We start from the raw sequence: 20,384 nt of genomic DNA on the forward strand, positions 1-20,384 counted from the left end.
AGCTTTGTGCAACGCGGTGGAATAGGGGGCCGGGGGGCGTTGGCAGCCCCGGGAAAGGGGCGCGCCGGGGAGGCCGGTCCGCCACGGCTGCACCCATAGGTCCCGGAAGCTGCCTGTTAACGGGAGGCTCCACCCCCTCCCGCGCCGCCACGCCCCGTCTCGTGCGGCGCCGGCCGGAAGGAAGAGGCGAGCTTCCGCTTGCTGGTCCCGCCCAGCCTGTTGGCAGCCCTGGGAAGAGCCTGCCAGCGGAGCTGCTGTACAAGCCCCGCGGTCAGCGGGTGGTAGAAATTAGTTCGCTCATGCCGACGTCCGTCACCCGGGGCTGGAGCGAGAGGTGCGGTTGAGGGGAGGAGGGACTCGGTCGCTCTGAGGAAGGGTCGCTCCAGGTCCGACGATTGAGAGCCCCACTTGGGCCCCTGTTTGGGCCTGGGAGCCACCAAGGCTGGGTTTGCGGAGTGTGCTATTTAAAACAAAACAAAACAAAACAACCCCCCCCCCAAAAAAAAAACTTTCTTCCTACCTGTACCCTCCTGTGCCCATGTCCTGCTGGATGCGATGTTCGTAAGGGAAGGTATGACGGATTGAGCAGTCAGGTCACTTGGACAAGTCCCGGCTTCCCACGTTGCAAGGACTGCTGCGCCCCTCCCTGGGTCCTGACGCCCCAACCCTCCGATTTCTGCTGATTTGGGCTTGGGTGTTAGTTACTGACTGCCAGTGAGAGTACCCGCGGAAAAGCTTTTGCATCTCCTACGATGCTTCTGTAGTGTTGGTGTCCCGGGCACTGTTTTGTCAGTTTTTTCTTCCAGAATATGGTCCTGCAGTGTTGAATCTGGTATGTTATTCCATCACCAAACTGGATTTTAAGTCTTTTTTTGAGGGGACCTACTGTGCTTATACCTAGATAGATATCTTTAGTAATTACATTGCGAAAACCCGAAGGTAAAACCTTTTACTTAGCACATACTCAAAATAGATGTTAATTGAATTTTGATGACGAACTGCCATTTGGGACCTTCACCTGTGAAAAGGCGGCTCATCCATCTAATGCCTAATTCCAACACGAAATTACTGCATCCAGGAAACCTTTTCTAGTAACCCCTGCCTCTTCGACATTTTTCTCCTTTTTGTTTCCATTGCTATTAATAACAAGCACACTCCGTGAATGGTCGAGATATTTGCTGCGTTGCTTTAATAAAAATGATGCCAACTTTTTTTTCAGATGGTATTTGTTGTATTTCTTAATGGTTGTTGGGTTCTCTCTCCTATGGACTTGAGGGCAGGAACTGCATATTTATAATTTTTAATATTTATTCCTTACATAAAATATTTGTTAAGTACATATGTGTATTGATTCCTCTTTAATTAGCATTTTCCCTTATTGTACTCAGTAAGTTTTTTTTTTTTTAATTTTAAGTTGTCTCACTCTGGGGGAAAATGTGACTTGTGAAATAGCAAGGAAGTACTACTTATCAGCTACGTTTATTTTAATATTATGAAATGGTTTTACTAAGCAAGATAAAGCTTTAAGACTTTAATAAGAAGTAGGACCCCCCCCCCCCCCCCCGTATGAGCAAGGAGTTAGGGAGGGACCCTAAAAGGCATAAGCTCTGGAATGGATAAGACTGACTGCAGTAGTACACGAGTATACTGATTGTTTGCACTGTGTTTGGAAGTCCTAGGTTTTTTCTGCTCTGTTGAGCAATAGTTGAGTTTTGCAATTGTTAAGTGTGGTATGGGGACCTGCTGCATCACTAGCACCATCACCTGGGAACTTGTAAGAAATGCACATTATCAGGTCCTCCATACCTATTGAATTAGTCTCAGTAAGAGTTGCCACCCACTAGTCTGATTTGAAGTTCTCCAGATGATTTTTACTTCGAGAACCACACCAGAACCTTGCTACTCAAAATATGGTCTGGATTGGCAGCATGGCCATCACCTGGGACCTTAGAAATTCAAGATCTCAGGCCCTGCCCAAGAGGTATTAAATCAGAAGCTGTATTTTAATATGATCTCCAGGTGATTATATATCATACTTTGAGAAGCACTGCACCAGAAAACATTAATACTGTTCATCACATCCCTCCCATAGAAGTGTCATGCCTTGGGACCAAGGGTGAGAGCTCTCCTGTTGATGTCTTTCTTTTCTGGTGTATGATGTTCAGTGTTAAGTTGCTTGACTTAGAAGTATGAACACTCTTGATCATTCCTGCTTTCTGCAACAATAGACTGTTCCTTCATTTACCTTTCTGGTATTCTTTTTCAGTCTCTTGTGCATTCTTTCCTCTTAAAAATATTTTTTTGTTGGGGGGGGGCGTGGCTCCAATATTTACTGATCTTCTGATAAAAAAACACGATTTTTTAAATGTCTAGATATATTTCCTGATGTTCAAGTCCCATATGTCCACTGCCTGTTGGACATTTGTATATGCAAACACCTCAAACTTAACATGTGCAAACGTTAAACTTTTTAAAAAGCCTGGGTTTTCTTCTTTGTGCCTTGTTCACTTAACTGCTCACATACAAAACATAGAAACCAGCCTTGACTCCTCCCTGTTGTGTAATCTGTATTATCCAAACACGGACTCCTGTGTTGCCTATCTCCTAAATATCTGAGAACTTTCCCACTTCATTTCTGTTGCCACCACCTAAGTCTACCATTTCTTACCTGGATCATTTCAGTAAAATTTTTATTTCCTTACCTCCATTCCTGTTCCTTGTCCTTGTTCTTTCAATCCACCCTCCATCTAATGAGTGGTCATACAAAAATAGATATCCCTTGTTGGCTTATAACAAAGTTTGCAAGGACTGTCACAATCAGGCTCCATTCGTTTGTCTTCATCTTCATATAAATTTTTCAAAGTTTTGCTCATGACTTTATATAAATGATTCTTGCACTCATTTTACCTGGCAACTTTAAATGTCAGCTTAAATGATCCTTGCTGCCTGGTATTCATACCCTTGTGTAGTCCTGTCTCAATGAATCATAGCTTGGGACTTCTGAGGCTAAGTTATAAAAGACCTTCCAGTTTCAGCTTTAGCCTCTCTTGGATTACTTTCTTGGGGAGGATACCAATCACTGTCTTTTGAGCACACTCCAATAGCCTGTAGAGAAAGCCATGTGGGCTGCAACTGGCTGTTAGTCACCAAACTAGCCATCCATGGAGTGAGTGAGCCATCTTGGAAGATGATCAGCCAGCTCCAGGTCACCCTTTTGCTGACATCAGAAGACCCCCTCCCCCAGTCAGAACTGCCTGTGTTATTCAAATATCTACCACAGAAACAGGATAATAAATGTGTACTGTTGTTTTATACCACTAAGTTTTGGGGTAATTTTGTTAATGCAACAGTAGTTAGCCAATAGAGTAATAATCACTTCTGTGGATGTGTTTTAATTTAATTTCTTCTCACCTAATGGGACATTTGCATTGTTTCTGATTTTGAGCTTTTATAAGCAGTGCAGTAAGAACACTCTTATACATATGTAATTCTTTAGGAAATGTTTCTAGAAATAGAATTGCTAGAGCTCATATTCTAAATTGTGTTAAAAATTGGCAAACTACACTCCAAAAAGGTTAAAAATTCTATTACTTTTTTTTTATTGCCAATAACGTGTATTACAGTGCTCATTTCTGTATGCCCTTGCCAACAATGGGTATCTTTAATCTTTGCCAATCTTAGGTGATGGTATATCATTAATTTATGTGTATGTATTGGTGGGCTGAAGGCAATGATAACAGGCATTTATTGGCATTTTTTTGTTCCTTTTTCTGATTTGTCTTTCTGTGTTTGTTGGCCAATTCATCTATTTAGTCGTGATGTGAAGGGATTATTTGTAGATTACGGATATATATTAACCTTTTGTCATATTCATTGCAGGTATTTTTTTCATTATTGTGTATCTCTTTTGGTGTATTTTACTCTACTGGGATCTTCCATTTTTATATGGTTTAATTTACCATCTTTCCTTTATAGTTCTAGGTTTTCCCATCATGCTTACAAAAACATTCCTCATATTAAAACTAAATTTTTATACTTTCTTCTAGTATTTTAAAATATTCTATCTTTTTAATAGTGAGATAGAGCTGACATAATCCTTTTTCTAATTGGACAGTTCATTAGTTCAGCGTCCTTAGTCTACTGATTTGAATTATTTTTACAATATACTAAGTTCCTATATGTGAATGACCTATGTATAAATTATTATGCTTCAATGATTAAAACAAGGAACTAGTCTTACAATAGTCTCACATGTTTTTAATTACTGTTTCTTGATAGAATGCATTTTGATATTTGGGAAAGCAACTCTTATGCCTCTTTTTAAAAAATTGGTTTTTTTACTTGTCAATGGACTTTGTTTATGGTCTCTCTCTCCTCACACATTTAACTGTGTCACTACAAATGGAAATCCCAATATCTTCTATCTGCATCCCATTGCCTTATTTTATACACTCCTTGTATACAACTCATGTCAGAGACCACAGAGGTGGGTTGTGTTGATGGCATTCTTCTGAGCCTCGTTTGAACACTTGGTTCTCAAGGGACCCAGGCCAAGTCATAGGGATCAGCTTTTTTGGTGCTCACAGATCATTCCAGTCACACAGGAATTAATGTTATGGTAGATTCCTTCTTCTCTCCTTTCTAATACTTGTCCATATATAGCTCCTTTTCTTGTGAGAGTCTTCAGAAAAGCATTTTGGAATAGTATTTTTCTCTTCTTTTGATCAACACTGTATTAATTAAATCTGAAGTGGTTTAAAATAGCAAAATTCATAGATGGACTGGCAGAGGTGCAGACTTACTTAAGGATTCTATTAAGCAAAATTAAAGTTACCAAAGTATTTAAACACGATCAGTTTTGTTTCATTTTCTTCCTTAACACCTGCTATTCTTCTTACCTCTACTTTCTTGTACTTTTTTTCATTTCCATGGTTACCACCTACGCTTTTTTCATTTTCATGGCTAGAATAACCGTTATATATTTTTGAACAAGGACATGAATAGTCAAGCTATTCAACTAAAGCAGATGATGATGCTTTATCACATAAGCTTTTTGCCAAATCTGATGATTCCTAAATGTTAGCTGTTCAAGTCCAAGAATCAGTGGCCTCAGCTGGTCCTTCCAGTTTCTTTCTTTGGACTTCTCTAATGTCACTCCCTTAACAACAGGTGTATATACAGGTGTCTAAAAATCCCAGAAACAGATTTTTTTCCTAGTAACAGACGCCAAGGCGTATTGTGAAGCTTGGGACTTTTTGGATTTTCTGTTAAGAAAGTAGAACTTTGAGCCAGAAAAGCGTGTTTCTAACACTCTCAAATTCAGACATTTTATCCCGTGTGAAGTCATGGCTAATCTAGTGCTGGGGTGGATTTTACTAACACCTATCAAGTGTTCCCCCTTCCTGAGTCCATCCATGATTGTGGTGAGCTAGTCTGAAGGGCTCCCTATGCATTAGAAGAATTCCCAAGTTGGGTTGCTCCTCTCCAGGCAGGCCTGAAAGATTCTAGGACTCAAACTAGCCCAACAACTGTGTGGAGACTATACTGGGTGGATTCACTATTTTTAATGACTGACCTTCATGGATGGAAGTCACAAAATTGGCCTCCTATTAAAGTTTTATAATCACAATCTTTTTGATGACTTCTTTGAATTTCCAGTCAAAATATCAGGAAATGAAGTTCTCTCCCTATAACTACCTCAACCAGCCCATTTATACAAGAGCATACATTCTCAATGGTGATACTCATCCCAGTGGGGAGAACATTATTTCTTGGGAATTGAAAAAAAAAAAAAAAACCAACTTACTTTTTTAATGTCACACAGTACCTAAACATACCTACTTTACATCTGTGGTAGTAAAATTTCATGGAGAGGGACCTGATTAGGAAAAAAAATGTCTGGAAAAGCCTCCTTAGGAGGGTGATAATGAAAAAAACAACCAGTTGAAATATTGATATAGTCTAGGTTTTGTGATGAGAATTCTAGCAGAATGCTTTTCTCTTTAATGGATTTCTCTATGCATAGATGGGAGGAGGGACAGTCTAGAAATAATACTGAAGGTTTGGCATTGACTAGGATATAGATGCCATTTCTGAAACAATAACTCAAAAGCCAATAGCTTATTTGTCAAGGCAATTATTTGTCTATCTGTTATGCACAAAGTCCAGTGCTGCAGTGTTAGGGACCCAGAAACCTTGTAACCAGATAATCACATAAATTTTTTTAATTGTTATAAAACTTACTTTTTTTGCACTGCGGATGGAACCTGGGAGTGCTTTACCATTGAGCTACATCTTCAGCTTTTTTTTAATTTTTAAATTTTGAGACAGGGTCTAAGTTGTTGAGGCTAGCCTCAACCTTGCAATCCTCCTGCCTCACCCCGCCCCAGAGTCACGGGGATTACAGGCATGTGCCTCTGCACTTGGCTCCATCTTACCCATTTTTAAGTATACAGTTCAATGGTATTAAAACATTCATAATGTTGTGCAATTATCACCATTATACAGCTCTGTAACTTTATGTCTTGTGAGACTGAAATTTTAGGTTGACTCACAATACTCCCCATTTCACCTTCACTCAGTGCCTGGCAACTACCATTCTACTGTATCTATGAATTTGACTCCTCTAAATTACCCCCAATAAGTGGAAGCAAACATTTTGTTTTTGTGACTTGCTTATTTCACTCAGCATTATGTCTTCTTTAAGGTTCAGGTATGTTGTAGCATACTGCAAAATTTCTTTCCTTTTTGAGCTGAATAATATTCCATTGTATGAATATACCATATTTTGCTTATCATTCATCCATTGATGGACACCTAGATTGCTTATGAACCTGGGCATACAATTATCTCCTTGAGAACTTGCTTCCAATTCTTTTGGGTATATGCCCCCAAATGGAATTGCTGGATCACATGGTATTTCTCTTTTTAACTTTTTGAGTAACTGCCATACTAATAACTGCCACTTATCCACAGTGGCTGTACCATTTTACATTCCCATAAACAGTGTACAAGGGTTCCAATGTTTCCATATCCTTACAACACTGATTTTTTGATAATAGTCATCCCAATGGGTGCAGAATCTCACTATAGTTTAAAGGATTTTTTTTTTGTGTGTGTGTGTGTGTGACCATAGATTGAGCTTGGGGTACCACTTTACCATTAAACCACATCCTTGCCCCCTCTTTTTAAACCTTTAATTAATTAAACCCAGCCCTGTCCTTTTTTTCCCCCTTTGGTGATGTATTTAGAGACAGATTCTCCCCACGTTACTGAGGGCCTAGCTAAGTTTCTAAGGCTGGCTTTAAACTTGCAAATCTCCTGCGCTGCTGATTATAGGCATGCACTACCACACTACGCTTCTTCATGCCCAGTTTCATTGTAGTTTTGATTTGCATTTCCCTGATTGTGATGTTTAGCATTTTTATATGCATATTGGCCACCTGTATATCTTCTTTAGGGAAATGTCTATTCAAGTTCATTGCACATTTCTTAATTGATTTCTTTTTTTTCTTGTTGCACTTCAGTTCTGGACCACATTTGATATCATCATCAGTGTTAGTTCACCACATTCACATGACAGCCAGCGGAAAAGTGAAAGAAGTGAAGGGAAGGGAACTCTCCTTAATTTTAAGTGCATAATCCAGATGTTTCATGTATCACTATTCATATCTGATTGGCCATGATTTAGTCACATGGCTCATGCAGCTACAAAGAAGAGTGGGAAATACAGTCTAGCCGGGCTGCTATGTGTTCAACTAAACAGTCTACCATGATGAAAGAGAAGAATGGATGTTGTGGAATAACTGGCTGCATCTGCTACAACTCAAGTGGGAACTTCTTTCTTTTTGGAAGGTGAAGGTCAAATGTGTCTGGCTTCTTTGATGATCATAAACCTTGAAGCATAAGCAGCATAAAAATAAAGATGCTAGCATGTAGGATTTAGGACTGAGAAGCAGAATCAGAATAATTCATTTAAGAGTATCAGTAATGGATCCAAAACCAAAATATATCTATTCAGCTGATTTGGTGCTGAATGAAGATTCCTTAGTTAAGTGTTCCCCCGACTACTTCATGGAAAAGGAGAAATTTCTTTTTTCCTTCTTTCTCCATGCTAGGGATCAAAAACAAGGTCTCCAGCTTGTGTTCTGAGCTGAACTTCAGCCCTAGACTTCATTAGCCCCACCGCTACTGGAAATTGAATCCTATTGGATGGGTTTTACTAGAAGAGCTCTCTCATGGACATTTAGAAACTCAGTAAGAGATGTTTTAAGTTTTTGAGTAAATCAGCTGAAAGGTGCTATGTAAATGCAAATTACTGTGCAGGCAAGATTTGGTGTTTCCTTGAATTTCAAAAACCCTTAGGTTATTTAATAACAGGCATGGATGCAGCTACACATGAATTCTAGCACTTCTCTTTGCAGGAAATAAATGTTAACCGTTTTAGGATTTTGATTTACTTGTATATACTGCCCTTTATGTTTCACTTCCATGTTTTTTAAAATATATTTGGAAAGTGTAGCATGACTGGAAATATGGCCACTAAGCTTTTACTCCATTTAGTCTTTTAAGGGTGACATCTATGGATTATGGCTAAAAATGCTGGTTTTTTTTGTTTTTTTTTTTAACTTTTGTCAGTTTCCTACTTGATCACAAATAGTGGCAAATCAGTAGAACTAGGAGAGCTACATCCCAGGTCTGCAGGAGAGCACCCAGCACAAAGGAGCTGGCACCTGGATTGGCTTGTGAATCCACTTCAGGGTTAGGACTTCTCTGCACCAGAGTCCTTGTGAAATGGCTAGAAGACTGACTCCTGTGTGACAGCCCTGCACGACCTGGGACAGGCCATTTCACACTTCTCCAAGAATACTCCAAACCAGATAAGCTAACAATACACATATTCTGGAGCTCTTGGAGGGCTGGATAGCTGGTTTGTCTTCCCCTTGCTTCAGATAGGACATGGTGACTGCTTTCCCATTAGGAAGATTCATGCTTCCTCCCTCTGCTATTACAAAGAAAACAAAACTGTCAAGAGACTGCACTGGATGCTTTATCAGCATTTGCAGGCTCAACACAGAGTTGCTCCAGGTGGGCATAGATGTGGAGGCTTCACCCATGTGGTGGTACTCTGCTGGACTCCAGCATCAGATCATCATTGTAGGGGGGGCACTACCTCACCAACCGTGTTCTCCCACTTCCTACAGAGAAGGTCTAGAAAGTGAAGATAACCTTGCAACCACTAGTTTCCTACAATTGCTTAATTATTTCAGTGTAACTCTCTGTAGAATGTTAGCTGTAGAGGAGCCAAAATAAATACAGCTTAAGATTTGAATCACATTCTGTTGTACTTGCTCTCATAAGCCTGAAATAGAATTTTCTAACACCTTTTGTGGTTGGATATACTGAATTTAAATAGGACTGTAGTGTGGTTTGTGGCTTCTTTGATGTAAACAAAAAGAGCAAGATGTGGATTGATGTGCCTATTTCAGTAAAATGTAGCCACGTTATTTTGGAAATACCGATACTATAATTAATAAAATGACAAGTAGGGGAAAAAACACACAAATTTGGAGAACTGCACTGTAGTGATAATAAAACAAAAAGGACCTGAAGAAAGAATAACGGGTTTTATTTTGTTGAGGATCTTTTCAGGTCTCTATAGTTTACACATTTAAGATAACATACTTTCTTACTAACTTTAATTTTGGTGTGGGAGATGGAACCCAGGGCCTCATGCATATTAGGTATGTACTCTACCATTGAGTTACACCTCAGCTCTATTATTACTAGTTTTAAAAACCATATTTGATCATTACTGATGCCAGTGGCCATGACATGGATCATTATAAATACTTTTCATTTTGCCTTTTACAAAGGCCAAAAATGAGAAATGAGAAAGATGAAATGGTCGGGGCCAAGTTCATGGGCAAGGAGTTATCATTTTCTGATTTTTGTTTTCATGATACTGGATACTGCATGCAGGCATGCTCTACCACTGAGCTACATCCCCAGACCTTTTGACACATGTTCTCACTAAGTTTCCCAGGCTGCCTCAGACTTGTGATCCTTCCTACCTCAGTGTCTCAAGTCAGTGGGATTACAGGCTTGCACCACTGTGTCCAGCTCATTTTCTGATTTGTGTAAATAAAATTCCATCTACATAATATGTAGAGTCTTTTTGAAACAAAGGCTTCCATGTACCTCAGCATTGCCTGAAAGTACCTGTCTTACATTCAATTTTGCAAACTATTAAAGAATGGAACCTTTATTATGTGGATCCAGTGAAACACCTGGTATAAATCTGGTAAAGTTTGGAACACAAAAATACCAACATCTGACAATTTCAATATATGGCAGTAAGAATTTATATTAGAAGCCTAAAATTAAGGGTTTTTCTTTCTTTCTTTCTTTCTTTTTTTCCCTTGGTGCTGGGAATTGAACCCAGGGGCGCTTAACCACTGAGCCACACCCCCAGCTCTTTTTTGTATTTTATTTGGAGACACGGTCTTGCTGAGTTGTTTAGGGCCTTGCTAATTTGCTGAGGCTGATTTTGAATTCGTGATTCTCCTGCCTCAGCCTCCCAAGCTGCTGGGATTACAGGCATATACTACCACACCCAGTTAAATTAAGGGTTTTTAATTTAAAGGAAGATCTATACTCTTTTGTAAGGCAAAAAATTTAAACAGTGGTTACCTATTACTGGGAAAAAAAAGTATCTGTAAATTAATAAAAAGAATAAAGCTGGCATAATTTTATAAACACTTCCTGGCTCAAATGATAAAACTAGATAGATTTATTAATACACCACTATATTATGCAATTACATAAAATGAGGTCTATAATTCCCTAAAACAGGCAAACTGGGCTTTTCTGCATATATGATTCTGGAAGTGGTTTAAGCATTTGGATTCTGAGATACACACCAAAACACATTACCTAAGTAAGATTTTCATATGGCACCAATTAAGAACAGAGACTTCTCTTAAGAATTTACAGGGCCAAATATGTTCTCATTTTACATCTTTGCTGATTGATCTGGAAGAAATCTATGTAGGAGAGTACTGTGACTTTTTCGTAGCTCTGCCAGTTTAATCAACAGCTCTACATCAAAGCCAGCTACACCCCCCTCTCCATCTATGAATTTGGCTTTAGAGTCAGACATGCTATTCAATATAAAGAGTGTTATCTTTAGATTCTTTTCATTATATCCTGGATAATTCAAGTCAATAGTCACCCCAGTTGAGTGGATTGGTTACTGTGGTCATCTTGTCCCATGGTTATTCAAGCAGTGCCCAACTGTTTGCAAGTGTGAAACAGTCAGAGCTAACACAGACATGATAAGGTCATCAGGAGGAAAGCAGTACTTTCCATGGTGGCATTAATTTATATTTAATAATGCGTGTTACTTTAAACAAGTTGTATTTAGGTTTAAATATTAGAGATGACAAAATAGTGAGACAGGTTCAAGTCATAAAACATGCATAAGACTGAGGAAGAAGAGGTAGATGATAAGAATGACAGAAGAAGAAACAATATAGTTCTAAAACATTTCTCTAAAAAAGCTTTCTTTGTGTTGGCTTTCCATCCATGGTTACCAAAATACCTGACACAAACCACTTGTAGAAGGAAAGATTTATTTTGGTTCATGGTTTCAGTCTATGGTTGGCTGGCTCCATTGCTCTGGGCCTGAGATGAGGCAGAACATCATGGATGAAAGGTGTGGCAGAGGAAAACCACTCAGCTCAAGGCAGCTGGGAAGCAGAGAGGAAGGGACCAAAGATATAGTCTCCAAGGGCATACCCCAAATGAACTGCTTCCTCCAACCATGCCCCTCTGCCTTCAGTTTCCATTACCTCCCAATAGTCCACTGAAGTTACTAATTCATCAAGTGGTTAATCCTCTGATGAGGTCAGGACTCTCATCATCCAATCATTTTTCAAAAGCCCCACCTCTGGACATTATTGCTTTGGGGACCAAGCCTTCAACATATGAGTTTTGGGGGACATTCCAGGTGTAAACTCTAGCACTTTTTAATAAAAAAAGTCTTTTCTTTCAGGTAGTTTTAAAGCACAGGTTATACCATTGTTCTGTAGTTCAATGAACTTCCTGATGGTAAATAATTTGGACTTTGTGGGTCATACCGTCTTTGCCACTAACAAATAGTGCTGAATTGTTCCTTGAAAACAGCCACATGACATGTAAAAAAGTGGTTGTGAATTGGGTATGGTGGTGCATGCCTATAATCCCAGAAGCTCAAGGAGGATGAGGCAGGAGCATCATGAATTTAAAGCCAGCCTCAGCAACAGTTAGGTACTAACCAACTCAGTGAGACCCTGTCTCTAAATTAAAATACAAAATAGGGCTTGGGGATGTGACTCAGTGGATGAGTGCCCCTGAGTTCAATCCCCATTCCAAAAGGAAATAAAAAAAAAAGTGGGTGTGGCTGTTCTAAGAAAACATTCATTTACAAAAACAGGTGGCAGCCTAAATTTAAAGTAAGGGCCATAGTTTGCCAATTTTTCTTCTAAACTAGCACAATCCAAGAGAAATATAATGTGAGTCATATGTAATTTAAATTTTTCTAGTAGCTACATTTATAAAATAAAAATAGGTGAAATTAACTTTTTTTAAAAAAATATTTTTCTTTAGTTGTAGATGGACACATGACTTTTTATTTATTTATTTTTATGTGGTACTGAGGATTGAACCCAGTGCCTCAAACGGCTAGGTGAGCACTCTACCACTGAGCCACAACCCCAGCCCTGAAATTTTTATTTAACCCAATATATTAAAAATTTTATTTTAACATGTAATCAATATAAAAAAACTATTTAGATATATTTCTTTTGCAACTATTGGAGCATTATAGTTATATTTCAAGTGATCAATAGTCACATTGGGTATGGGTACCAAATTGGACCATTATGTTCTAAATTTTCCAAGATAGGAATTCTACAACTAATTTACAGTTTAGTGACACAGTGTTGGGATTTGGATTTTGAAAGATAGGGGATATGATTATATTGCTCCAGGGAGTACAGGACCAGGGATTAAAGCTACTGGGACGAAATATGTGGTGTCAGTCACTTTCAAGCTGAGGTGGCCCAGGATTCTAAAGCACAAACTGATAACTAAACTAATAATGCAGTCAGATGATGTTAGCATCACTTAGCAATGCAACAAACCATCTGTCAGAAGACATGAGACATTAGACCATAGAATGATGACAAGTGAGAACTCATTGCTGTAATCTCTGGCTTTCAGTAAACAATGCCAACCATCCTAAGTATGACTAGTCTTCAGAACTTTGACCACAGCAGAATTGGAAACATAAGTGTGTGATTTGGAAGACAAAATTAAGACCTACTTAGCAAGGGGAAAAGCTCCAAACTTAGACTGAATTTTAAAAATGATTTCAGAAGCCAAATGCTTTTTCAATTATTTTTGTTTAACAGTTTAATACAAGTCAGCAATAGTTTAAAAAGTTACTAGAGGGTGATCATAAGCCTTACCTTTGGGAATCTTTTAATTATTTAAATATAGCTATCTAATCAAATCAACATTTCTAAGATAAGAACAGACATCATGTATAGTTAATAAAACTTAAAGGCAAGTGTTTTTAACAAAAAATTTATTACCAAAATACAATATTAAAGTCAATACATGACAAACTCCTGTAAAGCAAAATAAATTATTCTAACATTGTACAGTATTTCCAAAGGTAGTTAAAGAAGCGCTATAGACCTTGCTTCACTGTTCTGAACAGATAAACTGTTCTACCATGAACACAATCCTAGAGTTTCAGCTTTAAGGCATGCAGCTCAATGTGCAGGATAATTTTACAAAATGCAAATCATCCTATTTTTAATAAGATACAGTGTCAGAATTAACTGTAGTCTTTACATGTCAGTGTTCCAGAAACTTTTATACTTTGGCTATAGAAGCAATGCCATAGTGTTACACAATACTTATTTCTTAAAAAAATACATGTATTCATGTCCATGAATATCAAACTCAAATTTCTATTAAATATATTTTATAGAATATTACTTAGAGCACCTTGCTGTACAATAAAAAAAGATTAAATAAGTGTCTATGAAAACTAAAAATATAAGTCTCATAGAGAAGCCTGCTTGTCTTTGCCAAGCCAAGTACGCTACAGGAAGATACAATGTAAACATGGATGCCCACCATTTGCTTTGTGAGAAAAAAACAGAAAATCATTATAAAGCCATCAACAGCTACCCTGAAGAAGATGAAAGATCTAAATCAAAGGCTTCAGTCAGTGTCACACACACACTGTCTGGCCACAGAACTTAAGTCTACAGATCAAGAGGAATATAAGCACAGTACTGTTGGAACACTGGGGACACCAACCACACTCTGGATTATTAAAGAAAGGGAGAAAACATTAGAGCCCTGAAAAGTGTTATTTATAATGATCAGAATGCATTATCTCCCTGATTCTCACCTTTGCTGAATTTAGTTTCTTTTAAAACTATTTTCACTATCAAATCTTAGAACTGTTAAGTGTTCAGAGCAGAAAACAAACAGTATGAACTCTATATGACAAAATGTCTAGTAGCAATAAGTAATTATTCCTATAAAGGGATTCCCTATTCATTATTTTAATAACTCTTTTTTACAATTATAATTGCATATTTAATCTTCATTATTACTTTTAGAAAACTCAATTGTTCTTGGCAGAAACAGTTTTAAGCCTTGCCACAAAATAATATTGGGAAGATTTAAAATATTCTTGGTACATTTTTTTCCTCCTGTAGGCCAAGAGAAAGTTTTTATGGACAATTGAAAGCCAGAATCAGGTGAAAGTTTAAGGGGGCTGAACTTCTGGGTTAACTTTTCCCTAAGGGGTAGGGAATTAAATTCATGATTTCAAATGGAATATTTAAGTAACAATCAAAGGAAGTGGTTTAAGAAAATTAAGAAAGGCAATTTAAAAAGTCACACTTGAAATTTTGGGATTTTTTTTTTTGCGGGGGGGCGTTATTAGTATTTTCCAAAGGATTATGGAAAAGTAAAGCCAAGGAAAATTCTTCTAAGATTGTTACTTTTCTATATGGTTCAATTCTGAAATAGGAGAAAATGCATTTATTTAAATCCATGTATAGTGGATTTGGGAAATATAGTTTAGTATATATAAATTCATTTTATCTTTTCAAAAAGCATATATCAGAAATGAATTAACTTTCACAAATAAATTAAAGCTACCTAAATCAAAGAGCTGCAAAGTTACAGCCAACTGTATGTTTAACTATCATCATCAAAATGAGAAAAATAAAAACAAATTAGACAGTGTTTCAAGATGGCTGGCCCCACTTACATAGTTCCTAATGCTATCTTAAAAATATTAATTCATTTTATTTATACCTGGACTTTGGGAGCAAAATTCTTTCTGAAAACTTTGCCTATATAGTATTCCATTCATGAAACTCTTGCTTTTGGTGTTCTAAGTTTATCAGAGTCACAACCTCAACTCTAAATGTTAGAAATGGATATTCAGAATGTTCATCTGATATAGCACCGTGAAGATGGCGCACTGAATGGTGCACCTGCCTTTTGACTGGAGGCAGAATTTAACAAAAAAATAATGTATAAATAAGTGATCAGAACTACAAAAACAAAACACCCTGTTTTTTTTCACCCACTGAAACAATTATAATACAAAATATGTAATTAATGAGAAACTTATGTGTATTTGATGGCAAGTTTTACTGCGACAGCACATTTACTTAGTTTTCCACATCACACTCTAAACAGAATTTCTTAGAAAGAAACCCTATAGAATTGCCAAATTCTGTTTGCTAATTAAAATTTTTACAAACAACTTGAATTTTTACTATATTTTGGTCACATTTGGTTATTTCTCTTCTGCTAAAAATATAACTAAATAAACTTCAGAAAGGAAAATCTCAACAGCAGTACTAAGTTTAAGAGTCCTCTGAATTTTCTCCCTCAACTTCATTTTTATCTTAGTGTTCAAACTATTGCTAAGGCCTGATGTAATTTTTCCATACTCTGTTGCTGCTTTTAGAGACTCATTCAAATAACAAGGAATCCTCACTTAGCACTGAGGATCAGGAAAGCCTATTTAACTATCAAACGTATGCTGTGTTCTTCCAGACACTCTGAAAGGAACCTGTGAGAAGTGCCCTGCTGTGCTCAACTAGTCACCAGTTCTGTGAACTTGAGATTGATTTGAGTCTGGTTGGAATGAACCCATTTCTTCCTATTCCTACCAAAAACTCACTGTAAATTTAAGACAACAATTTACTTCTTAAATGTCTATTTATAATCCAGATTTGGTTTAGAGGTCTTTCTTTTGTTTTTGGGAATAAAGGAACGTATTCCACATTGAGTATATGATAAATTCTTATTGAGTATATGATAAATCCAGGGGAAGATTTAAGTGGATCATTTCAAAGCCCTCTATCTGCTTCCTTGTAGACTCTGAAAAAAACCCCTCTAGAAGCTATGTGCCATTCTCACAAGAGACCCAGCGATTCCAGAGCTCGCATGTCAAAAGTAAACACAAGAAAGTTAAGCTCTGCTAAGACTGTGACACTTTTATAACAAGTTTTAGAAGAGTTCCTGAAAAGCCCTTTCTTAACTTTTGCTTGCATGTATGTCTAAACTATAATAAGCTTTTAATAATAAATACACTCAACACTAAGAAGGGGTGACAGAGGATTAATACCGATTACATCTTTGTTCCTCCTCAACCCACTTCCCCTCACTCAAAATATTTAAATATTACTATTTATCCATTTGGAATTCATTTTATTACATCACAAGTTTGGTTCCAAAGTCACACCTGTCATTTCCTCTCACACCAACTAGTTTTTCTGCATCTAGTAGGTTAGTTATCTGACAGCACAAAGGTGAAACTGTGGTTAACTATTCCAGCTAATTTGTGTTTACAGCTGTGCTGTGGTCTTTATTTAGGATGATGTTTACAATTTCACCCTCATGCTCTTTCATATGATCCAAGAGATTTTCTTTGCTGGTTGATTCAAAACCACAAATGCAACAACAGAAGAGCAAAACGCAATACTCCATTCCAGGAGGGGCTAGACTGGAGTTCTTTTCTAAACTATATGAGGTATTATTCGTAGGGCTCAGTTTCTCATTCTCATTGGGATCTATGACTTCACTGGGTGCTTGGGAAATCAGCTCGGAGGATGACACCAAATTTTCTGAACTTCCAGTGACAGGATCGGCTCTCTCTTCACTGCTGTTTAACAGAGTTTTTCCAGAGGATTTCCCCAGAACTCTTCAAAACAAAACAAAACACACCAGACCTTGAGTGGGCTACCTATACTGTAGGACTAGTAGTTTTAATTCTAACTTTAATTCATATACAGTAATAAAGGGAGGGGGTAGAATCAAATACCTGCCACTTTGTGAAATTGCATCATTAATAGCCTTGTTTACTTGTTCATAGTTGTAATTTTGGTCACTTGCATGCTTCCACATATGAGACTTCAAAGACGGAGGATGGCTGCACACATACCCACATAGAGAACATCTGAAAGACACATAAGAGAAAAATCAGAACACTCCCATGATGTTATTTAAAATTTAGAATGATCTCTAATAATGATTATAATCCTTCTGCAGTTTTACTAGATATATCATATTTCACGGAATCTCAGATGACTAGTTCTAAGAGATATGGGATTCAGTCATAAGAATGATATTCTAGAGTCAATAAATGAAAGAGGCATTTTATAGAGAACTTACAGGAATCAAGACATCTTGGATTATTTCAGTTATTATATGATCTTGAAAATATTTCTAACAGTAACATATAAAATCTTGACTCTATATTATTTAACAACATACATAAAGAAAACAAAATTAACATTTTATACCACTATATTACTACTTTGTGTGTATGTGGGGGTGATACAGGGGATTGAACCTAGGGACACTTTACCACTGAGCTATATCCTCAGTCCTTTTTTTTTTGGTAGTGGGGGATTGAACTCTAGGGCACTTGATTACTGAGCCACATCTCCAGCCCTATTTTGTATTTTATTTAGAGACAGGGTCTCACTGAGTTACTTAGCACCTCATTTTTGCTAAGGCTGGCTCAGAACTCTCAATCCTCCTGCCTCAGCCTCCTGAGCTGCTAGGATTACAGGTGTGTGCCACAATGCCTGGCTTACCCCAGTCCTTTTAGGGGAAAAAAAAAAAAATTTTTTTTTTTTTTTAATCTTGACACAGGATCTTGCTAAGTTGACTATGCTGTCTTCAAACTTCCTCCTCAGCTTCCCAAGTTGCTAGGATTATGGGCATGTGCCACTGTACCTGGCTATACCACTCTATTTCTTAATCAAGAAAGCCAAAAGGAAACCAAATGACTTACAACATGAACTTTGCAGATCCACAGAAAATGGAAGTAGTCATGAAAAAGTTTCAACAATTTAGATTTCATAAATATAATTGTCTTAATATCTTGCATTAGTAGTGTGGTATATTTGTTAAAACTGATGAACCAATATCAACACATTTAAAAAAAATATTAGATCTAATTCACAATTTATACTAGGGTTCTCAGTTTGTACTGTATAATTCTGTTTTGACACCATGACAGTGTTATGCTAGTTCCACTGTCCTTGAAATCCCCATGTTCTACAGACATTGAGCTATCCTTCCTGCCCCTCAATTATAGGCAACCACTGATCTTTTTATTGTCTCCACAGTTCTGCCTTTTCCATAATGCCATATAATTGGAATCACAACAATACGCAATTAATGTTTTTCACATCTTTTAGTGGATTGGTAGTCCTTGTTTACTGATAATAAGAGATATTGTTTGGATGTACCATAGTTTCCTTATTCATCCACCTCCTGAAAGACATCTCAGTTGCTTCCAATTTTTTTGCAATTATGAAAACTGCTATGAACATTCATATGCAGGTTTTATGTGGATAAAAGTTTTCATCATATGGGTAAATACCTGAGGGCTTAATTGCAAGACTGTATTATAACACTGCTTATCGTTTTTTGGGGGGGCAGGGGTATTGGGGCTTAAACTCAAGGGCACTCAACCACTGAGCCACATCCCCAGCCCTATTTTGTATCTTATTTAGAGACAGGGTCTCACTGACTTGCTTAGCACCTCAATTTTTGCCGAGGCTGGCTTTGAACTTGAGATCCTCCTGCCTCAGCCTGTGCCTGGCAAAACTGTTTATCTTTTTAGGAAACCACAAATGTAGTTTTTCAGAAATATTTCTCTTAAAATATAATTAGAAAATCAAATCAGATAACTCAATTGAACTCTTCCCTAAACCAATAAGAGACACGGTCAATAAATCTAAAGGCATAAGAGTAAAATGAAACCATTAAATATGGGGAAGGAATATAATCTTATTCTAACCCACCACCTCTAATTTAACTTTATGATGGAATGCAGCAATATTTCTATATTAACATGTTCTGAGGATTGGATCCAGGGTCATCAGACTTTGACTTTACAAAATACCACTTTAGGTTTATTTTTTATTTTTTGGTAGTTGTAGATTGACAGAATGCCTTTATTTTATCTGTTCATTTTTATGTGGTGCTAAGGATTGAACCCAGTGCCTCACACATGCTAGGTAAGCGCTCTGCCACTGAGCCACAACCACAGCCCTAGGTTAATTCTTGACAGACCTTTCAGCTGGATGTGGTGGCACATGCCTATAATCCCAGCAATTTGGGAGTCTAAGCCAGAAGGATTGCAAATTTGAGGATAGTCCGGCCAACATAGTGAGACCCTGTCACAAAATTAAAAAATAAAAAGGCTGGGGATGTAGCTCAGTGGTAAGCACCCCTGGGTTCAATCTCTAAAGAAAAAAAAAAAGTAATGCAATTTCCCTATTAGTGAGGAACTGGCAAAGATGAGTAAGTCTGATAAGATTCTTCATAGATGTGGAAATGCACAATTGATCAAGAGAATGACATACCTGTAACCCCATAAATTCTTAGTTATCTACCCTAGAGACATTCTTGCACCTGTTTACAAGGATACACATACAAGAATGACTACTGTAGCAGTGAACAGAGTGGGAAAAAAGGACATAACCCATAATCAGTTCCTGCACAGGGCCACAGAAATCAATTGGTTTTTCTTCATATAATGCAAAATTAGAAAGTCGTTAAAGTCAAAAGAACGAGATTTATATTTTTCACCATGAACCAATGTCAATAATAATCAGTGAAGAGAAAAAAAAAATTTTGTGTGGTGCACAATTTAAATATATTGTTTAAAAAAAACCCAGTATGTATGTATAACCTGTAAGTTTATGTATATACATGTTTATATGCTGAACACACACACACAAAAACACATATACACACACACATACACACACAGT

General features: G+C 37.4%; 1 protein-coding gene across 2 annotated transcripts in view; it reads right to left on the reverse strand.

The window, feature by feature from the left end:
* Window positions 1-13,613: 13,613 nt before the first annotated feature.
* Window positions 13,614-20,384, reverse strand: part of Znf507 (zinc finger protein 507) — a 33,646-nt gene continuing 26,875 nt past the window's right edge. For both annotated transcript variants that reach the window (XM_046447925.2, XM_046447924.2), the window contains 2 exons: window positions 17,414-17,548; window positions 13,614-17,293 (listed from right to left, as the gene is read on the reverse strand). In XM_046447925.2, the coding sequence (XP_046303881.1) occupies window positions 16,927-17,293; window positions 17,414-17,548 (502 nt within the window). In that variant the 3' untranslated portion in view covers window positions 13,614-16,926. The remainder of the gene's footprint in view (window positions 17,294-17,413; window positions 17,549-20,384) is intronic.

This window comes from Marmota monax, unplaced genomic scaffold (genome assembly GCF_021218885.2).
Source record: "Marmota monax isolate L192 unplaced genomic scaffold, Marmota_monax_Labrador192_F-V1.1 WCK01_AAM20220418_F8-fsc00101, whole genome shotgun sequence".
Classification (NCBI taxonomy): domain Eukaryota; kingdom Metazoa; phylum Chordata; class Mammalia; order Rodentia; family Sciuridae; genus Marmota; species Marmota monax.